General features: G+C 43.7%; 1 protein-coding gene across 2 annotated transcripts in view; it reads right to left on the reverse strand.

The window, feature by feature from the left end:
• The window catches only part of TBC1D17 (TBC1 domain family member 17), a 556,250-nt gene that overhangs the window by 155,741 nt on the left and 372,763 nt on the right, over positions 1-27,746 (reverse strand). For both annotated transcript variants that reach the window (XM_085616191.1, XM_085616192.1), the window contains exon 11: positions 3,257-3,373. In XM_085616191.1, coding sequence (XP_085472317.1) covers positions 3,257-3,373 — 117 coding nt within the window. The remainder of the gene's footprint in view (positions 1-3,256; positions 3,374-27,746) is intronic.

Raw genomic sequence — 27,746 nt, forward strand, 5'->3', positions numbered from 1 at the left:
GAAAACTAGTTATAAACTACAAATAAACCCCAATAGAGTTCAAACCTACCACATTAACCTCCTTCGCAAGTGGTTGGGACCTGTGCCCCAAACGGTGGGCTTTACCTTACCCACTCTCAAGACAACCGACACTACCTTAGAGCAATTAGTAGTCAATGCAGAGCTAGACAGTGTCCTCCGGGAAGAGCTCCATGTCCTCCTGCAGAAATATGTCCCACTTTTTTCCGACCTACCCGGTAGAACCACCCTCGCCGAACATAGGATACACACCCTGCCCGGCCAAGTGGTTAATAAAAAGCCATATAGAATACCAGCTGCCAGACGGGAGGCCGTCCGGAAGGAGGTACGTGACATGATACAGATGGGGGTCATACAACCCTCCAGGAGCGAATGGAACTCTCCAATAGTAATGGTCCCAAAGCCCGACGGATCCATTCGCTTCTGCATGGACTTTAGAGCCCTCAACGAGATATCGAAATTTGACTCATACCCCATACCCAGGGTAGATGACTTAATTGAGAAACTAGGGGAGGCCCGTTTTATCACAACATTCGACCTTACCAAGGGGTATTGGCAGGTCCCCTTGCATCCATCAGACCGAGAAAAAACCGCCTTCTCCACACCAGATGGGTTGTATGAGTTTTTAGTGCTTCCCTTTGGTCTTCATGGGACTCCGGCAACATTCCAACTCCTCATGAACGAGGTGCTGAAAGACGTCCGGCATTGTGCCTCAGCATACCTAGACGACATAGTCGTCTTTAGCTCAACATGGGAAGAGCACCTACAACACCTCGATCTCGTCCTAAGCGCTTTGAGGGAGGCGGGCCTTCACATCAATTCAAAGAAATCACGAGTGGGTTACCAATCTGTCAAATATTTAGGGTACGTGTTGGGACACGGGTTGATTGCCCCTCAAGAAGAGAAGGTGCGGGCTATCCGAGAGACACCCTTTCCTAGCACCAAAAGGGAGGTTCGTGCCTTCTTGGGCCTCCTCGGTTACTATAGGAGGTTTATACCCTCATATTCCGAGATAGCCGGACCCCTCACGGACGTATTAAAAAAGGACGTAAAGAACAAAGCCCTCCAGCAGCCTTCAGAGACTTTAAAAAAAGCCTTCGAAAACCTTAAACACGCCATCACCACCAGCCCAGTCCTGGTGTCACCCGACTTCATACGCCCCTTCCTGTTACAAACAGACGCCTCCGGGTGTGGGATCGGAGCTGTACTGTCACAAACATCGCGGGAAGGGATAGAACATCCCGTTCTCTTCATAAGTCGAAAACTGTTCCCCAGAGAACTGAAATATCCGACAATCGAAAAAGAGTGCCTAGCGGTGAAATGGGCTATTGATAAATTAAGATACTATCTGGAAGGAACCCATTTCACTCTGTATACGGACCATGCCCCTCTACAATGGCTAAGCAGGAACCAAGGACACAACCCCAGAGTATTAAGATGGTTCCTGACCCTACAACCCTTCTCCTTTACCGTCAAACACAAAAAGGGCAGTGAGAACGGTAATGCGGACTTCCTCTCCCGCATTCTACCTCTCCCCGATCGGGAGAATCCTAGGGGGGGGAATGTCACGGGGTCGCCCCGGACTCACAAGGTGCACAGTGGTATGGGGGCGCGGGCTCCCCAGTGACGTTAGACCAACATTCACCTGGCCGGTGCCCTGTCTTTTCCCCACAGCCTCACGAGGGGAATTGTGATCCCACTGCCACCGAAGATCCATGGAACAGGACGGACACCTTTAATTTTCCCGGGAGTGCTGAGGAACCCGCCCACAACTACCTCGTGACCTGCCATCTTCCAATGAAAAGGGACCTGGCTTACAACGTCAGAGAGACGAACGCTCCAGGAAGAGTAGCAGACGTGAAGGACAGCGAGCCGGGAACCGAGGAGTCGGAGGGCTGCACAGACGCCGCACTGGACAACGGCTCGAGGAGACCCACGGACGACAGAGAGGACGGAGGAGGACGAAAGCCAGGAGGCCAATCGGAAGGCGCATGGCCCAGCCACGTACCTGGAGGCGCGTGGCTCACCCAGGTACGCGGGCGTATGGCAGGGTGGTTCGGGAGGCGGGAGAAGGTTTAGTCGACTCTCCCCTCTATTTTGTTCTTGTAAATCCTGGGATCACTGCACCTTCTGTAAATACGAGCACCGGTGTCCCTCACGCCTTTCCCCAAACAGAACACAACACGGCAGTCCATTATAGTGCTTTTTCTTGTCTCCCTTGCCTTACATGCACCACCGACGTGTCCACCGAGGGGAAGAGACAGGAGGAGCCGCCAAGCAATCAAACAGCCCAAGGATACACGAGGAAGATCGACAATAGAGGGACTATTGTAGTTCGTTGTGTGTACTCCTGACTATAACGAGGGGACTGCTCTCACTTATATCGAAGAAGAGTAATAAAAACAACTCCAGTATACCACAAACCTGCCTCTGAGTTGTCTGCCTTTCGACCTGTCCCGCTCCTAACTATACGCAAAGGCCAACCCCGGGGTCAAGACGATCACATATGTACTTCATACTGCAGACATTTCTCACACAAGAATATGTAGTGGCGGATGTCCCTCACAAGTAATATCAAAGGTCTCTCACTATAGTTATTCACAGGCAAAGTATTGGTTGCTGTCTCTCAAAGACTGACATTTCTCACTAGGGAAGTGTATAAACTGACATCTCGTATGTGGAAATATTAGCTGGAATGCCTCACAAGGCAAGCTGTAGTTGACGGTGTTTCATCACAGGGGAAGGTATACTAGCTTAGGTCTCTAAATAGAAGGCTGTAGTGCCCAATATCTTACACAGAGCATTACAGGTGTAGGGCACTCACTGACGTCTCTCATGGGAGACAGTGAACTGGCTGAATTGTGTCAAATGGTAGGTATAGTGGTGTGATGGATGCATTAGCTGGGTGTTTATGCACAGAAGGGCAGTATGATTTATCACTCTTCGACAAAGGAAGGGTACACTTGTATGGTATAGCACCAGAAGTCTCTCTCAGTGGAGAAATAACTAGACAAGGACTCTCAGAGGAGAAGGTGACTGACATCTTTCACATGGGGGGGAAGTACTGTTTTTCATAAGACATCTGATGTCTCACAAAAGGAATGGTGTACTAGCTGGAGGTTCTCATAAGAGAGAGTAAACTGGCTCACAGGGGAGGGTTTACTTGCAGCAGTCTCTCACAGGGAATGGAGCACTGGCTTGGGTCTATTTCTCACATGGATGTGACAGAGCTCAATACCGAGGTCGAAGTTGTACATGCAGTACGTCATCAGCACGTCGTTCAGCAGCACCAGCCCAGGGTTGTCACTCCCCTCATAGAACTTGTTGGTGCGATCCGTCCGGCTGACATCTCTCTCTGAAATAAACAAGAACATACTGTCATTAGTGCCTTTATAGAGAACACTCATAATTGAAAGTACAAATGTTATTTGCATACCGGAAGAGCAAGGTCATGGAATTGGAGTAATCTTTTTGTCAGATAAGAGAGGCCTGGAAGGACTGCATAAATGAGAGAAATCTGAGAATGGCTTGCTCCACTAGTGCCTTTTTTACATTTTCAATGAGAATGCAGCAGAACGGCGTTGGTTTTCATGACTGGATCTGGGTGTAAAAGTAGGATAGGTATAGACTAAAATCCTGTTTTCCAACTAAGTCTGAACACGGTCATATTGGGGGTGTGAGGAAGTATGATATGAATGTTCAGGAATGGACGATGATTTTTTCCGTTCTTGACACAGCAGGAGAAGGTCTCACAGGCTGGTACTGGTCTCATGTTGGATTTGTGTGTCCAGTACACTAGCAACGGATAGAAATGGAGGTAGTAAACAGACGGAAGTCTCATCAGGGGGAGGTTGCATTAAAGTCCTTTACTAGATCATCTGCGTGAAGTAGAAAGGAAATGTTCAGACATGGAAGATGGCTTCCTCTCTCACCTCAGCAGAAGATGAACACTGGAAAATGCTACTCTATATGGTGAATTTTAGCCTTGGTACCCTCATTAAGTAGTATATGATTAAGTGAATGCCCCTCATGGAATCCACAAACTAAGTGAACATTGACATCTGAAGGAGGTCTTTGTTCTCATTTAGCGGAAAGGAGTAATTTATGATGTGCAGGGTACAAAAAGATCATTACTATGCAAGTAAAGAGAGTGCAAGGCAGGAGTTTCTTACTGTAATTGAGAAATGTATTCGTTAGAGAAGTGTGCAATATCAGAACAACTTATTGTTACAAAACAGTGTAGAAGCATCCTTATTGCGAAGTGACCAGTGACAGAAGTTCCATGGTGTAAAAAATGTATTGTTAAAAAACAACGGTGTATGAGTATCTAAATTGTAAGAAAGAAAGCGACCAGTGACATAAGTCTTCAAAACATTAATAACGTATTGCAAAGAAAAAAGATATCCATGACAGACGCCTTCAATATGTTGAAAACTACTAAAAAAGCCAAAGACACGACAAGATCATAACACACCCTGCATCACATGAGCCACTGAATGTAAAGGATAAAAGTACCCACAGACAGATGTTTGCATGGTGTGAACTTGTGGCAAAACAACATTTGCAGGGAATCAAAAGGAGAGTAGACTCATTAAACAAATGGCAGTAAAATAAGCACACTATAACAATGTTATTTTAACATGTGTATTTTCTGTACATTCACATTCTTACAGAATGTTCCTTCATGCCAGGAGTTGGAATTGGAAACTCGATTGTGAAATTATAAAGGCAGTGTATTCAGGGGTGTGCAGGCCATTAGATTCCTGTCTAGGAAGACCAACGCTTTTTTTACACCTAAGCTCAAGATCCAATATTACATATAATGTAACTTTTTATTTTCTTGTGAGGGTAGTGTTGTAGATGATCGTGCAAATGCAACAGATTTCAAGCCACAAGTAACATATAGTGGTATGAAACTTTAGAAAGTCTTTAACTGGTCCACAGCATAGAAGTGAAGTGATGATTCCTGAGGGAGTCAAAGCCAGCAAAACCAAAAGGACCGTGGAGAGAGTCATGTGTGATTACCTTGAATCTATGAAGGGGTTTCTGTAACAAAATTCATCTAATGAGTTTTGTTATTATCTGTGACTGTTTGAGGAGGAGGCCCATGTACCTCCAGTTTCCTTGACACTGGATTCCAGTGATCGTCAATGCATTCTTGCAAGGGTCCCACCATCAGATCTCAATGTGGTGCTAGAAGATGCCGGCATACATTATCCCTAAAAGACAGCTCAACTTCCTGATCAAAAATCGAACGGGTTAGAATCTGAAGGATGCAGATATGTCTTCTTAGAGTGAGATATGGAGTCCATGAAGTGTGCTTTTGAGCACAAAGAAGGAAAATGCTGGCTACTCAGAAGCATCTGTTCGCTGCATGTAGTGCTGTAGATTCACATGCTTCTTTTTTATAGAACATATTTTATTGCCATTTATAAAGGACAGTGTTCAGGTACATACTCAGCAATGGTATAGAACTCTTCCCACAATAGTATTTACAGAAGGCATATATGAAACTGCATGAACAAACAATTATTCAGCAAATAAACCGAAATGTAATCTCTTAAACAAGATCATAACAATTTCTGTAGTAAAAGTCCACCATTATAGAAATAGTTTCAGGGGAGTGTATAGTTGTGATGTACAGTCCAGTGCACTTCAGTGGGTCAGAAAAAAATTAGAGTAACCTGTCTCTCAAGTAAGGGATGCCTGGAGGAAGCCAATATTGAAATACTCAACAATTTAAACCTTTAGAACCAGTGCAGAGATCACAGTAAATAAATGCTCTGGGGATAATTGAAATGGGGCAGGGGAATTGGGGGAAATTACTCTGAATCCAATTCTCTGTTTCAGGAGTTGGAATATGTTTAAAGTATAAATGAAGAGTATGGTGGAATCCAGGGGGACACAGGCCCCGTAGTTAAAAGTCCAAACTCGAGATGTGTGGGGTATTTCCAAGAAAGTCCTTTCCTCATCCGGGGCACCCAACCCATCCATCATTTAGCCGTAGGCCCCGTGACTGCACACCTCCATCTCGGGTGCATCATCTTGATCCTGCAGGCTGTCCACCATTTCTCTCTTCGGATGTTCCCAATCATCTAGGACTTCCACCCACATCCCCGCTATGAGCCGCATCCGCAGCCCCCGAGACTCATCTTTTAGTAGTACTAGTCCCTCAGCTCCAGCCCACTGGTTAACATCCCTCACTCAGGGTCCCAACACAGGCATGGTCTTGAATTTCCAGGCCATTACTATCCTCCTTTTAGCCAGTGCCAATGCAGGTCAATAAGTCTAGATACCACCTTTCTTTTGGATGGCAGAGGAAAGAGCTCCAGCAGGCAGACTTCTGCAGTGGGCTCAAAGGAGTGTCATTACAGCATCCCACAAAGGACGCAGTCCAGAGCAACCCCAGGTCTTGTGAATGAAGTCCGCGCCAAAGTAGCTGCATTGAGTGCAGCAACATGGCTCCCCGCCATAAACAACCTGGAGTCTAGGGGTCATGTGTAAGTTATTCAATTTCAAATATTTAAATCTTGTGTTCCTCGAGACTTTCTTGGGATAAGCCAGAATCTTACTTCAGTCCAAATCTGAAATTTCCTGTTCAAGTATCCCCTCCATCCTCTAAAGTAAGTTCAACAACAGTCTATGGGACATCTCAGACAGTGATCTATAGATCCACATCACCAGGTGCCTCACCGTAACCAAGGAGAGCAAGAGCTGTAACAGCGTGTGTATCTTGGGTTCTTAGCGACCCCACTCCCAAAGTCCTCTGAAAGTGCGGACCAGGGCCTTATATATGAGGAATTGACCAGCCGATGTAGATTCACATGCTTAGCATAATTCTGCCATCTAGTGTTGGGCTTGGATGCGTGCAAGTTGATTTTCTTCAAAGAAAGTCTTTCGAGTCACAAAAAGTACTGACTCCTCCTCTTGCTTACAATATGCATGGTTATCGGCTCCATTGTTAGATTATTTTCCGCAAGGCGGGTGAGAATGGAGTGTGAAGGATCGTGTGGTATAGTGAGATTACCATGCCAAAGGAATGTAATATATATGTAACTGTAACCAACAGAGGTTTCCGGGAGGAGGGTGGGCACATGTGAATCTACAGCACTACCTGTCACTAACAGATGCTTACTGGGTAAGCAATAGTTTTAGTTCAAGGCAAGTGTGGCTGTAGATAAACATGCTTAGCATATACTGTAAAACAGTTCTCTTTCTCCTCCATAAATGGTAGCTAACTTGTGGGGTAGCAGTTGCTTGAAATAGTGTACAAAGACCTGCTTGGCCCATATTAGCTTGGTGACAAGCCACGTCATCAACACAGTAGGTGTTTTGTAAATGTATGCCTTGTACCCAGTGTAGCTGCTTTGCATATGTCAGCAATAGGCATGTTTCCTATGATGGCCATTGAAGCTCCTTGTTCATGAATAGAGGAAGCTCTTGGAGAGATAGACTGGGTTCTTTTAGCTTTAGCATAACAGGTTTGGATGCATTTGACAATCCAACGTAAAATGTCTGATTTAAAAATGGCCCTTCCTCTATGTGGTTTTGAAAAGTCAACAAAGAGTTGTTGAGGTTTTCTAAATGATTTGGTTCTATCAATATGGTACAAAAGGGCCCTTTTTACATCTAAAGTGTGTAAATCCCTATCCGCAACTAAGTCAGGTTGGGGAAAAATCGAGGAATTTCAATAGGTTGATTTAGGTGGTACTGAGGTGCCACTATTGGAAGAAATTTAGGTTTGATATGCAGTACCACACTATCTTTATGTAGTTGGAAGTAGAGTTCTTCTAAAGTTAATAATTGAAGTTCATGTCTGAGTGAAGTGATAGCATTTATAAATTTTACCTTCCACGACAAAAACTGGAGGGGGCAAGAGGGCTCAAATTGAGAGCCCTTTAGCCGTGTTAACACAATATTAAGATTCCAAGTGGGAGCTGATGGTATCCTAGGAGGTATTACTTTTTTGAGACCCTCTAGGAAGGCTTTAATAACTGGAATCCTGAATAGAGGATTGTGTTGTCTCTTTTGGAGATATGAGGCTACAGTCGCTAGGTGTAGCCTTAATGATGTAAAAGCTAAACCAGATGTATGTAAATGAAATAAATAACAGACAATGTCCTGAACTTTGGCCCATAGAGGATCAAGTGTTTGGAATGACAATAGTGAACACATCTTTTCCATTTTGCAGCATAACAGGCCCGGACAGTGGGTCTTTTCACTTCTTTGAGAATGTTCATACCAGGTTGCAGTAGATTTAAGTAACCAAACTCTAGTATTTCAGGAGCAAGATTGCAAGGTTGAGGGACCTGGGGCCGTGCTGTCTGGTCTGACATCTCCATGGTTCTGCATGAGAAGGTCTTGCCTGTTGGACAGTACTTGTTGGGGACCCATGATAGTTCTAGGTGTTGGGTGAACCATGGTTGTCGCGCCCATGTGGGAGCCACCAGGATGAGGGTGAGAGATGCCTGCAGAAGTTTGCGAACTGCAAAAAGAAGCAGTGTGAGAGGTGGAATAGCGTAAGCAAATATCCCAGACCAACTCATCCATACTGTGTTGCCCCTGAACTGTGGGTGTGGGAACCTGGAGGAGAAGTTTGGGCATATGGCCTTTTCTGCTGTGTAGAAACAGTCTATGTGTGGGTCACCCCAACACATGAAGAATGGGAGGAGGACTTGTGAAATGAGCGCCCACTCGTGGACTTGTTGGCACCTCCTGTTGAGGAGATCTGCAAAATTATTATCCACTCCTGGAAGGTACTCTGCTAACAGGTGTAGGAAAGTGCTACCTTTTTGTCATGGTCACTACCACTTTTTGCCATTGGTACTGATGTTTGTCGACTGATGTGCTCTATGTCCCTGCTCACCAGGCCCCAGTGTCAATGCTCTATCCCTAAAGGAAGGTAAAATGGTGTAATTGGCACACAAATGGCACACACTTTGGCATCACTGTAATCCCTAGTAAGTGGTACCCCTGGTACCTCTCTGGTACCTAGGGCATGGGTACCAAAGAGGGTCCCGAAGGGCTCTTAGCATGTATTATGTCCCCCTAAGGGACCCCCATACAAATTGCATGCAGCATGCCATTGCAGAATGCGTGTCACGGAGCAAAGGAGGACACGACATGGCACACTCACTGTGAAGCACTTCATTTCACCCTAGAAATAAATTCGACAAAAACCTTCAGAGGCATTCTTCTGTACCGTCCCCCAGGTTCAAGGAGTAGCTTCGTTAACAATATCTATTCACTTTTAGAACCCGCATAAACCACAAATGAGTTTACAATGTTTTAATGTTCATTTAGAAGACAAGTCATATATATGGATACAGCAATTCTCTTAGATACTTTAGAGACATTAGGACTTGCACAAATCCACCCATGAGGTAGGGCATACGTTAGATGGTATCATCACCTCGGAACCAACTCTATGACATCCATCCTTTAACTTGGACAGATCATTCTATTATTATGTTTAATCATATAATTCCTGAGGTACCCGTAGTGTCACTCGCTAGAGCACATCAGACTGTCTATAAAGCTTGGAACAAGATTGATTCTGGTAATCTTTTTACTCAGCTTGCCATTTCTCTACCTATGTTGAGTGCAAATCCAGAGTTGGTAGCCAGAGAATACACAGAGTGGCTTAACGAGGCCTTTAATGCAGCAGTTACTATTTGTAAGGACTCAGGTAATCGCAAATCGCCCTCCGCGCCGAGGTTCATGGAGGCATTGAGACTAGAAAAACGAAACTGCAGAAGACTAGAAAGATGTTGGAGAGAGCAATGTGATGATTTAGAAAAAAGAAACTATAAATTAGAATTGTCGAAATATAAAAGCATGCTAATTAGTGAAAAAGGTGCTTTCTTCTCCAAAGAGATAGAAAGAGCTAAGAACTTGTCTAAAGAACTGTATGAGGTAGTTAATAAACTCACTTCTTTGCCTAGTAAAACTATCAAAGAAAGTAGTCAACGCTTCTGTGACACTATTGCTAATACATTTAGGGACATAGTTATCAGTATCTATGATCAATTTGAGGTCACTGCTTGTCATGAGCAAATTGAGGAACCACTTAAAACTAATCCAGGTCAAAACGTGTTTTCAGGTTTCTTCCTGGTATCAAGCGAGCAAGTTGAAAAGCTCATTAGGGAAACTAAATCTGGTTCCCCATCGGATCCCTGTCCCCCCTCAGTACTGAGAAGCATAGACAGCAAAGTATGTACTACCCTGGCTGAAATTTTTAATGTTCAAATCCGGAGTTTTTCCTACCTTATGGAAGGACGCGTCTATTCTTCCGTTAATAAAAAAAACCTAATCTAGATGCATCCAATCCAAGTAATTATCGCCCCATTTCTAGGTTACTTCTGCTGACCTTAATAGTTGAGAAAATATGAATCAACAGTTAGCCCAATAAATACAAGACAATGATTTGCTTGATCCCTCTTAATTTGGTTTCCCCCCCGGAACTTAGCACGGACTCTGCACTCCTCCTAGATTTATCGGCAGCGTTCGATACAGTTGACCATAACCTGCTGCTATTACGCCTGAGAAAATTAGGGGTTAAAGATTCTGCACTCTTCCTTTCTGACGGACAGAAGACAAACAGTTGCTCTCGACCATTTTAAATCAGCTCCCTATGTTCTGCCTTGTGGGGTCCCACAGGGCTCGTCTTTAAGTCCATCACTTTATAACATCTTTGTGTCGGAACTAGCCCCTTTGATTCAGCAATTTGGCTTTAGCCTAATATCCTATGCTGACGACACAAAGATTATGGTGGCTGCTCACAAAGATCAACCCTCCTCTGCATCCCAGTTTTAAAACTGCATGCTGGAAATTAACAGTTGAATGAGTAAGCACTGTCTGAAGCTTAACTCGGACAAAACCGAGATAGTGATTTTTGGCAACTTCCAACCTACATGGGACGCCTCATGGTGGCCCGCAGAGTTGGGGGAATTGCCAAAACCGGTAGCAAAAGCCAAAAACTTAGGAGTTGTCCTTGATAATAAGCTGTCCTATTCACATCAAACAAATGCTATTGTTTCTGCTTCTTTTTATTTAATCAAGGAACTAAAGAAAATCCTTCCTTACATTCCAACCGAATCAAGGAGGACTGTTGTGACGGCACTTGTATGGTCAAAGTTGGATTACTGCAACAGTTTCTATCAGAATATGCAAAATCAACATCTAAAAAAGTTAAAGATGATACAAAATGCAGCCGCAAGAATCCTACCGAACGTGCCTGAATACGAATCAGTTTCTAAACAAATTCGTAAGCTTCACTGGCTTCCGGTAGCGAGCCGCGTCAAGATCAAGACCTTATGTCTGGCTTTTAAAGCCTTGAATAATGTAGGTCATGGTTCCCAAACTTTTGACTCCTGAGGACCCCCATTGAGTCACCACTGGAAGCCGGGGACCCCCAAGCAATTTGTAGGATTTAAATTTCAAACATTAAAACAGTAATTTGAAAAAAATAAACACGTGTGCACACAAAACAAATACTCAAATTACTAAGGATTTTAGGGGCATATTTACAAGTTTCTATTGCCATGGGAACGTCACTTTTTGCGATGTTCCTGTGGCAATAGGGGCTTATCCTTATTTACAAGGCAGCGTTAAGCCACTTATTGTGGCTTAACGCTTCCTTGTAAATAAGGCCCCCTTTCGTGCAATGCTTAGCGTGAAAAAGGTGGGCAGTGGGCGTTTCACTCCAACAACCATTGATTTTGACGCTGCCCTCTATTTACAAGGTCAGCTTAAATAGGAGACAGCACCAAAATTAAGACCATGAAAAGCCTGGTCTTAACTTTGCAAAATGAGGAGAAATGCCTTATTTCTCCTCGTTTTTGCGTTTTCCTACGGAAAAAGCAAAACACCTTTGATTGTTTATGTTCAGGAAGGTGGCCCTTCCTGCACATAAACAATCTTTAATAAAAAATGACATTTTGTAACTTCCATGTGTGCTGCATTACGGCATTACAAAATAGTTCATGTGCAGGAAGTGGGAACAAAGCAGCATCAGGATAATGATAGACTGGGAATAAACATATGTTGCTAACTTTTACCATGCAGTCTGCAAGCGGCTCTTTGATGACAATTTATAGGACACTGCTAGATTACGATAGTCCCTTATGAATTGCACTGTGACAAAAGAATCTCTGTGACAAAATCAGTAACCCACTGACCTATGCACATAAAATACTGTTTTTTAGGTCTCGCCTGACCCAGCGCATGCGCTGGTCTGGCGAGACTTTTGTGAGGGCCCAAAAAAGTGCTTCCACTGTAGCCTAGAGCCACAGTGCATGTGCGCGGGCGCGCGCGCCTCACTTTCGCGGCCGCTTTGATGTTTGATTGCGATCGCGATCACTTTTGCGGCCGCACTGGCCGCTTTGATGTTCTCTTCGCTTTTTTTTCCTGTTTATTACTTCTATGTAGTAATGGTGGCACCCGTGCGCCGCCATTACTACAGAGCAGTAATAAACAGAAACAAGCATTGGCATAGCCAATAGGTCTCGCTTTTGGAACCTTATAAGTATTTAGTTATGCAACTGTTGCATGGCTAAACACTTATAAGGTTCCACAAGCGAGACCTATTGGCTATGCCAATGCTTGTTTAAAATGCATTGTACACGTTCTTTGCAGTAGGCATATTAACCCTCTGTGTCGCATAAGATAAGTCAAGGCTGCCACTGGACAAAACAGTCATCTCTCTCCAGCAGGTAAATTAATCACTGGCATTTTCTTGACACTTTTATAGTTGCTCGAAAAACTGCTAATTTTACAAGGAACTTTGCAGTGCTTTTAAAACTGCTGCCTGGGGACCCCCTGGGAATGAGCCATGGACCCCTGGGGGTCCTCGGACCCCAGTTTGGGAATAGGACACACATTCTTAAAAAAATATTTCCTCCTGGTAACATCCCCGCAGACAGCTGCGATCTACCGATGGCAGATTTATGTCGGTCCCTAGGATTCGTACCTCCAGTTGGGGTGGCCGAAGCCTTTGCTATGGAACAACTAAACTTTGGAACACGCTCCCAATGCACATTAGGTCGGCAAGTTCACTATCATCCTTTAGGAAGAGTCTTAAAACCTGGATGTTCCAGAGTTAGGTCATGATCCATTTAGGCTTACATTTAACTTCAGCGCCAAGACACCTCCGGGTATTCGCATGCCTAATAAGTTGAACTAACATAACATAACTGTGTGCCATATCAAATTCACTACATGTAATATATGCAAGTTACCTCTACAGCAGGCATTGTAGCCCTAAGGCATGGTGCATTATAATACCTGTGAGGGCATATCTGCATGAGCAGATATGCCCCTGTGCAGTCTAGTTCAATTACTAGATGGCACAAGTGAACCGGGAAGCCACTTCAAGTATAGGTACTGGTACTGATCATTAAGAGTTCCCCAGTTACATGATGGCTTTACTGAAAACTATGGTGTTTGATATCAAACACCTTATCTTAATAAATCAGTACTGTTGCCAGTACAAGATTTAGTATGACATGCACCCAGAGGGCACCTTAGAAGTGTCCCCGGAAGAGCCTACCACTATCTAGTGTGCTGGCTGATTGGTATCATCCAGCCTACTAGCACAGACGTGTTTCTGACCCCCTGCAGCGGAGAGCTCACATTCTCAGAGGCCGGAAACAATGCCTGCTGTGGATGAAGGTGTTCCTACATCATCCAGCAGGATGGCTAGTAATTTAGCATATCAAGGCCAGGGGCTTCACAGCCACTGCCTTTGATAGGCAACCCAAAAATCCCCCAGACTTGGGAGATGTCACCCACTGCCCTGAGGCCCATTTGGCACCAGGACAGGTGGGAAATTAGCTATGCCAGTAGGCGTGTTGCACCACCAGGCTGGATACATCCTTAAGATGGGCTGCCTGATGTGCTCTATGAAAGAAGAATTCCAACATCTTGTTTTTGGAGGAATTAGGAACTCTGGGACAGGGTTATGCCCACTCCCCACAAGAAGTTGTCATTTAGGGGGTGTAGTGACCCTATGGGTAAGTATCCCATTGGCTACTACACTTCACTCCCACTAACAACCCTAAATTCAGTATTTAGGTGTCCCCTGACACAAGGAACTAATATTCACCTGGCTAAAGTAGAAGTAGGACAATGAAGAATGCAAGAACTGTGGATTAGCCGAGGACCTGGCACCAAACCCAGCCTGCCTGCTTCTGCCCTGACAATTGCAAAGACCCAACTCGAACTGCAGCTGTGCATCCCCAGAAAGCCTTGTAGGGCTACTAGCACTTCGCCAACCAGCCGGCATCGCCCTTGAAGTGGAGAAGCCACTTTCCCGCAGCCTGCAGACAGCGACCTTATTGACCTAGTACACCGTCCTGCTGACCACCGGGTCCACCGATGCAGCAGCCACCCAGGAAGAGGTTGCCATGCTCCAGGAGGTCAAATTTATCCCCCACCCAGTTTGGATATGATAGGACACCCAGGAGCCGCCCTGCACCAATACCCAGGGTATCGGAGCCCTTGAAGCAGCCAAGGTTTGTTCAGTGCCAGCCACGACACCAACACTGCCAAGACCGACCTATCAACATGGGACATCAGCACCAGAGATGACATCGTTGATAGTGACCCTGCTGTCCACTTTTGTCTCCAGGTCGACCTAAAAAGTGAGAGCCTCCAACGCAAGTGGCTGCCGGACAAAACACCTCTGCACCCGAGCCCCACAGTCCAAGTCCAAGCCTACTGACGGTGCACCTTTGCTCTAGAGACACTAAAAAACCGAGCCCCCCTCTGAGTTGCGACTGACTTGTCCCCACTTGCAGCTGTTACAGATTTTCTCCATAGACTTAAGTGGTAGTGTACGAGGCTACCCTTGTGACTAGCACCTCTGCACCCGGACACCATAGAGCAGGTAAACCAAAACTACCAGTAGTTCTAAGGATCTTGGCCCCTACAACCCTGTAATTCGATTGCAAGTACCCCTACGCAGTGTATGTTTCTTCCAAAGAATAACTTTACGGTGACCGAGGCTTATGCTTCAAATCTGTCAGCTGTATTTTCTGTGTTGCTGATAATCGCTGTCTCGAAAAGTACTAATCTAATCTCGCAGATCTTGGTGTCTAAATTAATATAAATATCTATGTTATTTTTCTAAATTAGTGTCCGATTTCCTTAATGAGTGTGGGTCTATTTCATTGACTGTGTGTGTGCAACAAATGTTTAAAGCTTCCCACTGATAAGCCTGAGGCTGCTCAACCACACTACCACAAATAGAGCACCTTGGGATTGTTAAAGCAAGCCTCTGTACACTAATAAGGGACACCTGGACTCTGCACAGAGCATCTCATTTGGTATACTATATAAAGAGCCAGCTTCCTGCATTGGTGGTGTAGCGGTGGGATACAAGACTGCATTTTCTGTACCACTCTGTTAATAAGTGAGCCCACTAAGGAATCCACAATTGAGTTGATCAAAAAAATATTTTCAATTTTTGATTCTGTTTTAGTTTATAATCTGAACTGTTAGGGCCTTGCGATAAGTCCCCAGTCCAAACAGTATTAGAAATGTACAAAGTATACTAGTAGTAAGGCCTTTAAAGTCTGTTTTAGAATTTTTGTATTTTCTAAAAAAACAGTCCCAACTACACCAACCTCAGAGGAGAGAGTTGAGAAACTCAACCTTACTCCTTACCTGCATCTTAATTTGAAGTAGTTATGAACCTCTGTAAGGCTTGCAAAATTGCAACTAGGCCTAAACGAACCAAAGCACAACTCCAGGAGTTGCTTGCTGAGTTTGATACAGCCAAGGCAAGAGAAGAAAACACAGACAATATGGAAGATGACCTAGTCAGTGACACTGACAACAGTACATGTGGGGACAGTTCCCTTTCCAATTGCCCAGAGGAAGAGGGAAACAATAGGAACCTCTTCCGCAAAACTGTACCTGGAGCAAGGCCAGGCCCCCAGAAGAACTATAGGATCCAGACCACAAGCTGGAGAGACTAGCCAGAAGAGTAGTCCTTGGAGCCAAAATACTGGTCATGGAGAGAGAAAGGGCTGAGATGGGTCTAGCACTTATAATGGTGGCAGCAATAAAATAAATAGGGAGAGAGAAAACACTTTTGATCCCAAAATCCCCAAAGGGATTGTCCCCAAATATGTTGGGGGTGATGACATCACAAAATAGTTTACAGCCTTTGAGAGGGTTTGTAAAATGAGAAAGCTCAACCAAAAACATTGGGGCTCTCTACTCTGGGAGCGTTTCTCAGACAAGTGCAGGGATAGGCTACTGGCAATTAATGAGGGAGATGCTGAGTCCTATGGCCTCATCAAGACTACCCTGATTGAGGGCTTTGGACTCACCACTGAAGAGTAAGGATTACATTAGGGACACTCACAAAACCTCCAGTCAGTCCTGGGTTGATTTTGTTGACTTCTCAGCAAAACACTATGAGGCTTTTTAAAAGGCAGTAAGGTCCAAGATTATGAAAGGCTTTACCATCTGCTGATGAAGGATCCCTTGTTAAGTAACTGTGCATCAGAAACACTGCATCAGTAGTTAGTGGATATAGGGTTGGTTTCTCCTCAGTAGCTGGGGTACAAGGCTGACCATTGGGTAAAAGCCAGGGTATCCAGAAAATCCCATGGTGGGGGTGATCAAAAGAAAGAGATTGTTAATCCCGCCCAAGGGAAAGGTGTGGGACAATCTAAAGAAAAAGATAAAGAGTCTTCTAAAGGCCCCCCAAAACATATTCAGGAGGGTGGGTCCAGAGACACTTCACAATCAAAGAGTGGGTACCAGGATAAGAACTGGGATCACAAAAAGGCTTGGTGTTTTAATTGTAAGGTCAATGGACATTGAACTGGGGACTCTTCATGCCCCAAAAAGGCCCCCAATAGTGAACCTCCAGTCTCCATTGAGGTGGTCAGTCTTCAGATGGGATTCGTGGTGTGCCCTGACCAGGTCAGACAGCACACTGAAGCTACTTCAGTCTCTTTGAGAGTATGGTGGATATAGCTACTCTGGCTGTCTGGTGCAGTAACCTGGAGAAGTACAGACATAAGCCACATATCATGGGGTTGAAGTAGAAGCACTGAGGATTACAGGTGCAAGTGTCACCATGGTGACTGAAAAACTGATATCCCCAAAACAATACCTGACTGGGCAAACTTATTCAGTCATCACTGCTGATAACCATACCAAGGTCCATCCCATGGCAATGGTGACCTTAGAATGGAGAGGGGTTACTAGTCAAAAGAAGGTGGCCTTGTCTTCTGCAATTTCACTCCAATGTCTGCTAGGAAGTTATCTGGAGACATCTTCATGGGCTGAGGTAGAGCCATGCTGGGAATACCTGAATGGGTGTGTTAAAACTAGAGCATAGTGCAGAAGCAAATCAAGGTCAGGGGCTTCACAGTCCCTGCTGCCTTTGATATACGCCCCCGGCTTCCCACAGACCTGGGAGATGCCACTGCCTGCCTTGAAGCCAATTTGGCACCAGGAGAGGCAGGAAATTATCTATGCAAGTAGGCGTGTTGCACCACCAGGCTAGGTTATGCCCACTCCCCACAGGAAGTGGTCTAATAGAGGGCTGCACTGCACCCCCCTAGATGATCCCTTCCTGTTGGGAGTGGACATCTCCCTCTCCCAGAGTTCCTAATTCCACCACACACCAGATGGTGGAATTCTTATTTTAGTGTTCACGTCAGGCGGCCCACCCTAGAGGTGTGTCTAGCCCAGCTAATTTCTGTTGCCAAATGGGCCTTAGGGCAGGAGGTGGCATCCTCCAGGTCTGGTGGAAGCCAGGCTCGCATAAAAAAGGCTGTGCTCTCTTTGAAGTTCCTTGCCTTGACATGCTAATTTACTAGCCATCCTGCCGGAGGAGGTGTAAAAACAGAGCAGGTATTGTTTCTGACCTCTGAGAGTGGGGCTCTCACCTCCTAGATGATCAGAAACTATTCTGTGGTGGCAGGCTGGCCAGGCCCAGTCAGCCAGTCCACTAGGGGACTAGTAGGGTACAGGGGGGCCTAAAACGTCCCTTCTGGGTGCACACATTAATAAATCCATCACTGGAATAAGTGTGGGCTTATTAATACCAAACACCTTAGCTTTCAGTCAAGCCATTATGTACCTTGGAAACTCGTTTTGACCAGTAGCCAGTACATACCATAAGATGTCTTCCCTGCTTACTTGCAATATCTAGTAATAGAACTAGACATCACAGGGGCATATCTGCTAATGCAGATATGTCCTCACATAACATATAACGTACCCTGCTTTAGGGCTCAAAGGCCTGCTGTAGATTTGACTTACTTATATTAAATGCAGTGACCTTGGCATGGCACACAAGAGTGTTCAATGTCATGTTTTCAATCATGGTTTGCACCATGTCATGCAGCCTGCAAATGGCAGTCTGTGTGGAATTTGTCAGTGGGTCCCTTAGGGTGGCATAAGATATGCTGCAGCCCCTAGGGACCCTCTTTAGTACTCAGGCCCTAGAAACCAGGGCCACAAATGCAAATGCCAGGAGTACCATTTACCCTGGAAACTACATGAGTACTAAACCCTTTGCCAACTGTGTACAATTAGACATTACCTTGTTTCAAAGGAAGGAGTACCAACATCTAGTTAGTAGGCCTCAGTGCACTGTCAAGAGCCAAAAATCAGCATCTAGCAGCCAAAAAGGCGGCAAAAAGTGGGGGATGGAGGGAGGGCAGGTAACTTTCCTACACCATGGTGTCGAGGAGATGAATAACTGTTCTCACTGTTATCTACTGATGAGTCTGAAACTAGGGAATGAGCTCCTGGAAGTACTGAATTCAGATGGCACGGGGTTAAGCTACCCCCTACCATGATCGAGGGTGGCTCCTAAGTAAGGCTGTATTTGAAGGGGTTGTAGGTGGGATGTGACTATATTGATGGTGAAACTCAGTTGGTGAAGTAGGTACATGGTGGCTTGTGTGTGTTGAAAAACATTTGACGAGTTGTGCTCTTGATGAGCCAGTCGTCTAAATATGAGAAAACTTGCATGTTTTGCTTGCATAGGTGTTCAGCTACTACTGCAAGACATTTGGTGAAAACCCTGGGGGCTGTAGTGACCCCGAATGGGAGCACTTTGAATTGGTAGTGATGGGCGTTCAATAGAAATCTGAGGTACTGGCGATGCATCGGGTGATTGGAATGTGGAAGTAGGCATCCTTCAGGTAGAGTGCGACCATGAAGTCGCCTTGTTGTAGTAGTGAAATGACATTGTCGTACTTTAAAATTTGGGACCGCGTAGGAGGCAGGGCCCTACCCCTGTCTATCCCGGTATTAGCGAACCGCGAATGGTCAATGCGGTATGTACAAGTGCTTTGTGTAACGTTTTAGCTATGAATGCACTATGTATACATTATTATACATTGACTCCGTGGGTTCCATTTTGTAGCGGTGGCCATCTTATGGTTGCCCTCACATAGGCTATATAGCATGAAGCGAAAACGGGCCTTTTAGAGCACATGTGCCTTTCTTTGACTTTTCTGTGACCTGGGCAGCTTGGCTCCGCCACCCCAGGTCCCCGTCCTCTGGCCACCTGTGATTAGCATCAGGGCTTGACACACCATAAAGTCTTTTCATCCTACACAAGCCTCCGGCTAATCTCTTTCACACCTGACTGTTCCTGCTTTATGGCTTGTTTCCCAAAACAGGAGATGCTCATGTTTATTGGGGCCTATCGATATCTGATGTGGGATCTGAGCCTTGCTGGGTAAATAATTACGGGCTGTCTTAACTGGAATGTGGGATGGTCATCATGACTCTGCCTTTTCGTTTGCAATGTATACATGTGAATGACCAACTGCAAGAGAAGGGCGGTGTTGCCCAGAGCGTAACATTCTCCATAAAAGAGGAGACTGGTTTCTGTTCTGCAGACTGCCTCATTCAGTTGCTAAGGCTTCTGTGCGACGTAGTCTCACTCATTTGAGTTTAATAAAGATGTCTTTTCATATTTCAGCTTCTGTTGCCAAGTTCTTTGTTATATTATCAAGATATGCAGAATTTTATAATACCACATCAGGAAGTACTCGAAGTCATAGGGTGCTACCCCTAGCACCTCTGGGGTCTTAAAAATTGGAGTACTTCAGTTGGCGCCCACCAGCGCGGCCTCATCAGAGAAGTGACTGTCTGTGGGAGTGATCTTGTCAGGAGACTGAAATCTACTGAGGAGGACAGAACGGGATTCTACCAAGAAGGTACTCTGTGCGCAGGGATTCTGGAGATTCTTTGATTATGTAGCCCGGTATATTTCTGCTCTTCCTGATTTTGATCCTCCACATGATGTCACTCAAAAGGTGAGAAAAAGAACCCTTTTGGCGTGAGTATTATAGAAGACGTTTGGTCATGTAGAACTTGACAATTAGAATTTGGATAACCTTTTGATTATTAAGAATAAGAATTAAGTATAAGTGGGTCGCTCCCAGTCCTTTGGTTCTTTGGGTATTTAATTTGGTTATCGCAAATTACCAAAGCCGAGGGGTTGGTTTCTTGGTTTCTGATTTGGTCATTGCAATTACCAAAACCGAGGGTCTCGCATATTTGCGAGTGTATTGGTAGAGATAACCCCTTGAAGTTTGAAGCTAGATTAGTGAGCTATAAGATGCCTGATCTTAGCAAATTTGGAAATGTAGCTTTTGGTTTGTATAGGTTTGGATATGCGAATTGCAATTTGTGTATGCAGGTAATGAGGAGATATTTCTCCATTTGGTTTTGATTATAATACTTGCGTTTTCCGCAGTATTTTTGGCATGCCTGTTTGTAAGCTCACATGGAAAAATGTGTTGCTTTTTGTTTTGAAAGGTACCATAGTGTGGGAAATATCTAAATAGGTTAAATTTAAAAACATATTTCTTCCTTGGTGATTTTGTATCCCCAGGGAATTAAAATATGACATAATACAAAACAAGGATCCTTCGTTCTGCGCAGTTTCATGAATGAAGATATGCAGAACGATTTTGTGTGGTGTTCTGCTAGGCAAAGCTAGTGAATTGAGCGCATTCACTACTTCTTGGACATGCATCTGTCTGTGGGGCTGTTTATGCAGCCTTTTGGAACACTATTGAAAAGCGTTGCTTGTAAATATGACCTACAACTAGTATTTGCAAATGGTTTGTTTCAAGTATAGTCTGTGAGCTGTTCTTTCTTTCTGTCATGCGTATTGATTTGTAAGTCAACTGTGTGTTTAAATGTCTGGGTTTTTTTTTTATCATTAGTGCAACTTCTGTAAGTAAATTGCGACGGCGCTATTTATGAAAAATGGCTAAAGCGCGCTGTATTGTCTGTTTAACCCCTTTCTGTTTATGTCTGAAATGAGCTCAATATGTGTTTGTGGGTCTTCTGATGTTTCCAGTCTGTTAAGTAAATTGTTGGTTAATTAATATCAAGTAGAAACTTAAAAAAGAAATCCAGAAACGAACCATGTGACGTGCTAAAATAGCTATATGGTGCTCTTTAATTTATAGAATGAGCAATTGTGCACATATACAAAACTGCCGTTAAATGCTTAAAGGATAAAATTAGAAACACATTCAATAGATATAAATCAGGCCCCAAAAACGAAATTATCTATTTTTGCAAAAGTAAATACATTTACAGCATTTTCCTTAGATGCATTGTATTAGATGTTCACAGGCAAACTTTTCAGCTGCAGTATATTTGATAGAAATGTTCATTCAGCCAGCACCTTCCCAGTTGAACACGGGTGGAATTTTGCAGAACCGTCCTTTTAAATGAAAGTGGCGCAAAAATGTGACGCGTTTCAAGTTGGGCTTATGCGCTTAGGCGTGTGAGTTAATGTGTCCAAAATGATAGGCAAGGGATGCAGCTTGTTTTTTATACATGGATTTATCACAAAAACGAATAATTGGGATTTTTTTAAAAAGAAAATTATTAATCATGGAAAAATTATTTTAAAAAAATAAGTGCTTTTCAAAATCGTTTTTTGATATTTATAAAGCTTAATACTCATACTATGACCTCCTAGCATTAAAATTTGATTTAAGTTGTGTTGCATCACTAAAATGACAAGCATTCGCGTGTACAATTTTCCCTTGGCGCAGGCGCAAACAAGCCCATTTCTATAAAGTATAAGTTATTATTTCCAATGCCTGACTCATGGGTTATGTAATAAACATTCTGGTAATGCATATTATGCAAAAAAATTGTAGGATATTCATTTTTTAATGCCAAAAGAATGAAAGTCGAATTTGGGTAGAAAACACTGTTTGAACTGCATTTTCTTCCATTTTCTTCCATTCAGAGTACTTTTTAAAGTGTCTCAGACTTCAGTAAATGCATACGTTTAGGTTTGATATATATTTACAGGTTGTGCCTTCTTATGATTCAATGAGTCAATGTGCCAGTACAAAGGCTTATTTTAATATCAGGGTTGAAGGTTCTAACTTTAGCTGTGTCTGTCACGATACTACTGAACACGCTATGAAAAACAGGACCTTTTTAAAACTTGGAGAAATTAAATAAAATATGGTGTCGCAACCCGCAACTATTTGATGTTAATAAAAAACGGCCTTAATGGAGTTAGCACCCACATAGAGAAAGAGAAATGGAGAATTCTTTTTTTATGAAGGAAAAAGAGGATGTTTGTGAGCAGGTACGTGATGAAGTCAGTAATGATAGAGGGGTGGAGAAATGTAGAATTACGGTTATAGGAACTAGGTAATACGTAGGAAGGAGAAGAACAATTGGGAAAATAGAATGCCGTGGAGGGAAGAGAGATGATGAAGGGGAGTAATAAAGACATGAAGAGTAGCGTGAGGAAGGTTGTATTGACGAAGGGAATAAAAAGGAATGTGGTATCGGTTTGAGTAAGTAGGAGGGGAAAGATGAGATTGCAGGTTCTAGCAGTAGGGGTGAAAATATTGTAATTACCTAACGGGAGGCACCGAGTTTCATATGCTAATATGAAAGCGACGAATAGAGCTTGAATAAAGGCAAGTGACTAAATGATGAAGAAAATATCAAAACTCATTGCAAATGCAATTCGCAGTGCCAGTGGACTGGGGCAGAAAGCGGTCCCAATTGCTGGAGTTCAGTCTAACTTTAGCTGGGCCTACTGAGACGTTCATTCATTTAAGGTTGTTGAAATGTGTACCATTACATAGTATTGTAACAAGGATTTATTCTAAAAAGTGGTATGTGTGTTATTAAGTTTCGTGAATTATTCACAGTAAATGTAGTTTAATAATCTGGGAATAGAGATAATTTTTTTTTTTAGTGCCTAAAAAGGAGAAATTATTTTTCAAAATAGAGTGAATTATTGCAAGTTAGGAGGAATTAGGAAGGCCTTCTGGCTTTGACAAATTCAGAGTGGTAGGAGCTGGGGGTTGGAGAGCTGCAGAGGCTGGCTCAAGTTACGCTGTTGAGATGCTATCTTTAGTTCAATGGAGTAGGCTGCCACGTTGACATTTATGACCTTTTAAATTAGGGCCTTGCCTCTGTGGAATGCAGAATGACCTTGCTACACGGGCCCCTGAAGGTGGGGTTTCTGGTTTCTCCATAAGAACATCAATAAAACTAAAGAACTTACTTCCAAAGGGAAAATATAGCAAAGGGGTTTCTTTGGAAGCCCAAACATCATGTTAAATTCTTTGCAGAACTGATACATTTGCGTCTCGCGCTAAAACATTTTTTAAAAAAAGAATGATGCCTGCTATTAGCTCTTATTTAACAGAAAACGGAGGGTTGCATTAAGTCTTAGACAGACAAAAAGATTCTAAATTTTTTTAAGGCTACATGCCTAAATGTGAACGAATTGACAAATTACGACTTATTTTTCACAGTGGAAATTGTAGGTGCCAAATTAATATGGAGTGTCAGTGTAACGATTTTTTTAGAAAGGTAAAACTAAAGTGGCTGGATGTTGCAAGGACTGACAAGGGGGTACAGTTAAGTAATGGCAATTTATTTTTGTGTATTTGGTCCTATCATGAATTGTTCTTGCTGGTCCTGTATGTTAGAAGAGAGACAGTAACATTATATTTGACAGCAGATTTCCATTGCCTGGTGATCTACTGTCAAAAAGGAGGGTAAGGATTTTAAACCTGACAAATTAAACAGGCCCAAATATTGGGTTTTGGGCAGCAGGTTTACAGTGCATAAAAGTACATGACATGGTGTTGTGTGTCACCGCTTATTTTACATATGCTATTGTTTTGTCTATGCTTTTTTGTGCTTGATATACAGCAAGTATATCTGATGGCTTGACGTTTTGTGCGTTCTTATTATTTTTTGCATGTTTTCGTTGTTTTTTGTTGCTGCTTTTTATACTATTACAAGTTTACCTGTGTTGTGAGGGGATGGTCATGACGATGCCCATCGCTACGCAATAGTTGGTTGAACTTGTTCTGGTTACTAAATTCCACAGCTAATGATATTTCATGCTGTGAACATGAGAGGCAGCACTTTACCAGTGCATGTCTAAATTGGCTATAATGGTATTACAGAAAACTAAAAGAGATCTACAGGATCAAAGTGTGTCACCTGCAGTTAGTCAATCAATCAATCAGCTTTATTCGGCAATTAAGACATAAAAGCACATTTACAAACATTATTTACAGTTATATAAATTACCTAAAAAATAAGTAAAATTCCAATTAAATTTTTAAATGTCCGTCAAGCTAATTCTTGCTTTAAAAATAGTGAGAAATCACAGTCATGAAGTTGAACCAGCTCATATCAGTTTAAATTGCACAGGGGATAACATAATATAATATTATGGTCACCTTAATTACCTGCTTATAATAACAGCAGCGGGTGATGTTAACAAGATGTTGAATTGTTTATGGGTATGGAGTTTACGTTGGGTCTCAGAGCTTTTGACCTTATGCCCCAGGCCCATCCTATAAACTTAGCCACTGCTATACAGATCGGGGGTGCAGGATCAGTGCACAGAATGCGAAGGGCGATGGCGTATCTTCTAATGCCCATAGACTTACAGATTGGTTTTATCCATTTTGTTCTCGGTGTTACATACATTGGACAAAAGAATAATACATGTCCTATGTTTTCGCATTCGTCTACGCATCTATAGCACCTATCATTATTAGTACCTGATCCCCCCCATCTCGAGGTGAAATCTGCAACGGGTAATGTACCCACCCGCAGTTGAAAATATAACTTGCGATCAGAGATTTTTTCAATGATGTCCCAAAACTTCTCTTTGAGGGGTTGAACTTTTAACTCTAGAAAGCGGGACGTTAGATGGGTGGAAAGGCCTTGGGCAATTTCTAGTTTATAAACCCATTCCCAGTACATCATTTTCAACTTTTCTTTGGAAGGAAAAACTGCACCTGCAGGGTTTTTCCAAAGTTCAATCAGGCCTATATTACCCAAAAGGGATTTTATCTCAAGCAACCAGGTTATTTTTTGGGACCTGTCGGATTCAATTATATCCACAAAGCCACTCCTATAGTGCATGAGTTCATCTGTGCACCAAAGACGACGCCAGTATAATATTGGACGTAACCTCACCAGATGTTCTAGGGGTTTTTTGCCAAGATCCAATAATAAGGGATGCAATGGCGTACTAGGTGGAAGATTTGTGATTTTGCGAAGAAAAGCATTTTCTAGGACCTTCAGCCTATTCAAGTTGCCAAAGCCCCAGAGCTCGGCCCCGTAGAGGCATGAGCCCAGGACCGACGTTTCGTAAATTTCTAGAGCTGGAGAGATTGGCTTTGTAAATGAGTTTTTAAATCTAGATAGAAGAGCCCCTGATCTTTGTTTGTGTTGCAAGACGGCGCGGTCAAGTTGGCAACCCCAGTGCATGTCTTTTTGTAAAGTTATCCCCAGGTAAGTAAATGAGGTAACCTCCTCCAAAGGTAACTTGTTCATGTATATTTTCCCTTTGAAGGATTTTGATCCGTTAAATGACATAAATTTGTTTTTTCCCGTGTTGACTTCCAGACCCCTTACAGTGCAAAATTCTTCAAAGCACCGGAGGGCCTTCGATAGGCCACTGGGGGTCTTCGAAATAATCAACGTGTCATCCGCAAACATGAGGATAGGGATGCGTACACCGGCCAAAGCAGGTGCGTCGGTCGGGGTCAGTGAGAGGCGGCCGGCCACCCCATCGACAAACAGTGAGAACAGGGTCGGCGCCAAGACGCAACCCTGCCGCACTCCCCTGCCGACCGGGAAGTCCTCGGTCACCTCCCCCATACCCCCCACCGCACTCGAGCAACATTTCCCTCATGTAAGCGGATGATCACGGAAAGGAGCTCAGGAGCAATACCCATTTCCCCCAAAACCTGCCATAGCCTGCTCCTTGGGACCAGGTCAAAGGCTGCCTTTGCGTAAAGGGCACCTTTCCCCAACACCACCGTCTTCCAGTATAAGTTAACAAAACGGAAGACTTGGTCAATAGTACTTATCCGGGAACGGAACCCTGCCTGCATTGGGCTCAAGATGTCATGATCGTCAATCCAGAGTTGGATTTTGAGGAGGAACAAGCGGCCTATGATCTTTTGAATCGAGTCAATTAGACTGATTGGCCTATAATTACTTGCCATTGTTTTATCCCCCTTTTTATATACTGGGACGATTTCTGCGCCCTTCCATGAGCACGGGATGGCAGCTCTCTGAGCAATTGCATTTGCAAGTTGCAGAATATAACAAGACCAGAGACTTCTATCGTTAACAAACATGTCTGCAGGGATTCCGTCCATGCCAGGGGCTTTTCCTCTAACCACTTTGTCCAAAGCTCTATCTACATCTTTTATTGAGAATAAGGCCTCAGTGTAAAATACAGATGGGGAGGTCTCAAAAAGACTGTTTTCACACGGTGCGGCATACTGGGGTTTGAAATAATCAACCCAAGCATTTTGCGCCACGTTGTTTTGCGGCCGCTCTGCAATGCCACCCCTATCCCATTTGTATGTGTCCCAGAAAACTTTACTATTCTTGTCCCGGGAAGCATCCAATAGATCCTTCCACATCTCAGTATCCCAAGTTGCCTTTGCCTCTTTCAATATCTTCCCATAACGAGACCTGGCAGACCTTACAAGTGATATGTCATTCTGCTTGAGTGCACTGCCAAGCTTTGACCGGGCTTTCCGGCACTCATTGTTATACCAGCCCTCTTTTTTATGAAGTTTGGGATTTCTACCGGAGGTAGGTTTGAGAAAATATTTTCGCAGGCCCGCGAAAAGCCTGGTATGGATTTCTGCCACTAGATGAGGTGGATTTTGGCCCTTTGCCTGTACACTCAATACTTCTAGTGCAGAGATTACTTCTCCATTTATTGCCTGTAGGGTCTTTGGATCCTCAGCAACCCGGTCCCATTTTAGATAGCGTGTATTATTAGACAGAAGGTGCTCAGACTCATACGTAACTTGCAATGGTGGTGAATGACCAAACAAGGACGCATTAAATGATGAGACTAAAGGATGATGATCGCTCTCTTGCCGATTAATTACCTCCATGTCATTAAAGTGGGTCCAGAGTTGAATGTGGATCAGTAAATAATCAATTCTACTAGCCCTACGACCGTTATCGAAAGTATTTGCACCTTGTTTATCGGACGGACTTCTGCCATTCGCTGCTCTCATGTGATTACCTAAGCAGAGGCCATTTAACTGAGTTGCGGCCTCCGTCCATCTTTTTACTGGTGCAATCTCAAGTGGTGGAATTCCCCAATTAACATCTTCTTCTTCAGTAAGCTGTGATATGTCATCAAAGTACAGTGGTTCGAATGATGTATTAAA

The sequence above is a fragment of the Triturus cristatus genome, chromosome 7 (assembly GCF_964204655.1).
Source record: "Triturus cristatus chromosome 7, aTriCri1.1, whole genome shotgun sequence".
Taxonomy (NCBI): Eukaryota; Metazoa; Chordata; class Amphibia; order Caudata; family Salamandridae; genus Triturus; species Triturus cristatus.